The sequence below is a fragment of the Nannospalax galili genome, unplaced genomic scaffold, assembly GCF_000622305.1.
Source record: "Nannospalax galili isolate Female #2095 unplaced genomic scaffold, S.galili_v1.0 scaffold769, whole genome shotgun sequence".
In the NCBI taxonomy this organism is placed as follows: Eukaryota; Metazoa; Chordata; class Mammalia; order Rodentia; family Spalacidae; genus Nannospalax; species Nannospalax galili.
In genome coordinates this window covers 1,900,474-1,901,569 of record NW_008360306.1, presented here as the reverse complement: position 1 = coordinate 1,901,569, position 1,096 = coordinate 1,900,474, and the positions used below count along the sequence as shown (strand labels likewise).

General features: G+C 63.8%; 1 protein-coding gene across 1 annotated transcript in view; it reads left to right on the top strand.

The window, feature by feature from the left end:
• Positions 1-548: 548 nt before the first annotated feature.
• The window catches only part of Pebp1 (phosphatidylethanolamine binding protein 1), a 6,831-nt gene continuing 6,283 nt past the window's right edge, over positions 549-1,096 (top strand). Inside the window, exon 1 of the mRNA XM_008824425.3 lies at positions 549-782. Within this exon, the coding sequence (XP_008822647.1) occupies positions 648-782 (135 nt within the window). The 5' untranslated portion in view covers positions 549-647. The remainder of the gene's footprint in view (positions 783-1,096) is intronic.

Below are 1,096 nucleotides of genomic sequence, written 5' to 3'. Positions count from 1 at the left end.
GGTGCTGGGGGCATTGTGTATACCAAGCAGGCATTCTATCCACCGAACCACATCTCCTGCCCTAGAGTTTCCATCTGAAATGTTTTGCAGAGGCTGGGACAGTAGCCAAAGCCACTTTGAGGGTAGAACCCGTGAGGGGTGACAGGGAGAGGCCTCATGAGCCCAGTGAGTCTCCTCAGGCCCCCAGGAGGGAGTGTCAAACTTGGGACCCACAAGATGGAGGAGAAGCAACTCTTGCAGGCTGTCCTCTGGTCTCCATGTGTGCAAACCCCCCTCAGACACAAATAAGGAAATACAGGGAAGGAGGAAAATCAAGCTCCTTTTAAGAAATGCAAGAAAAAAACAAGTCCCTCATCACTGTGAGTCACGAAAGTGGGGCAAAGACTGAAAACGGTGAAAGCAGCGCGCACTGCCTCTCCAGATCCTTTGGCAAGGCCCCTCCGACCCGCAGCAAGTTGCCTTGACCCGGGAGCTCTAAGACCAGCCTCGCTCCCAGGCTCAGCCAATCAGAGGGCGAGGAGGCGGGCGGCCGCCCCTGCGCATGCGCTTTGGGGGGCCAAAGGCCCCGCGCAGTCTGGCCAGTTTGCTGCGCGCAGTCTGTGCAGCGCGTGGCTTTGCTCGCTCGCCTCGAACTGCTCGCCGCCGCCATGTCCGTGGACATCAGCAAGTGGGCCGGGCCGTTGAGCCTGCAGGAGGTGGACGAACCGCCCCAGCACCCGCTGCGAGTCTCCTACGCCGGGGTGGAGGTGGACGAGTTGGGCAAAGTGCTGACGCCCACCCAGGTACCCCCTGGGCCGCCCGAGGAGGCCCGGGCTGCAGCGGTGCACGGAGACCGGGGCCGGTCCAGCCTGCCAGCCACCCCTGGGACTTCGCTTCCCTTTCGGGGCTGCAGGACCCTGGAGAGGTCTAGACCCAGAAACAGCCCGATCGGGGCTGCAGGGGTCGTGTCCGGTGAAGTAGGCCGTGCCGCCCGCACAGCCTGGGCGAGGACGGGGTGTGGGTGTGTGTGTGGGGGGGGTCGGGGCGGGGCAGGGCGGGGCCCCGCCTCTAAGTTTTAGCTGCGGGAGCCCGAGGCCCACGCGCAGGGGCCACGCTG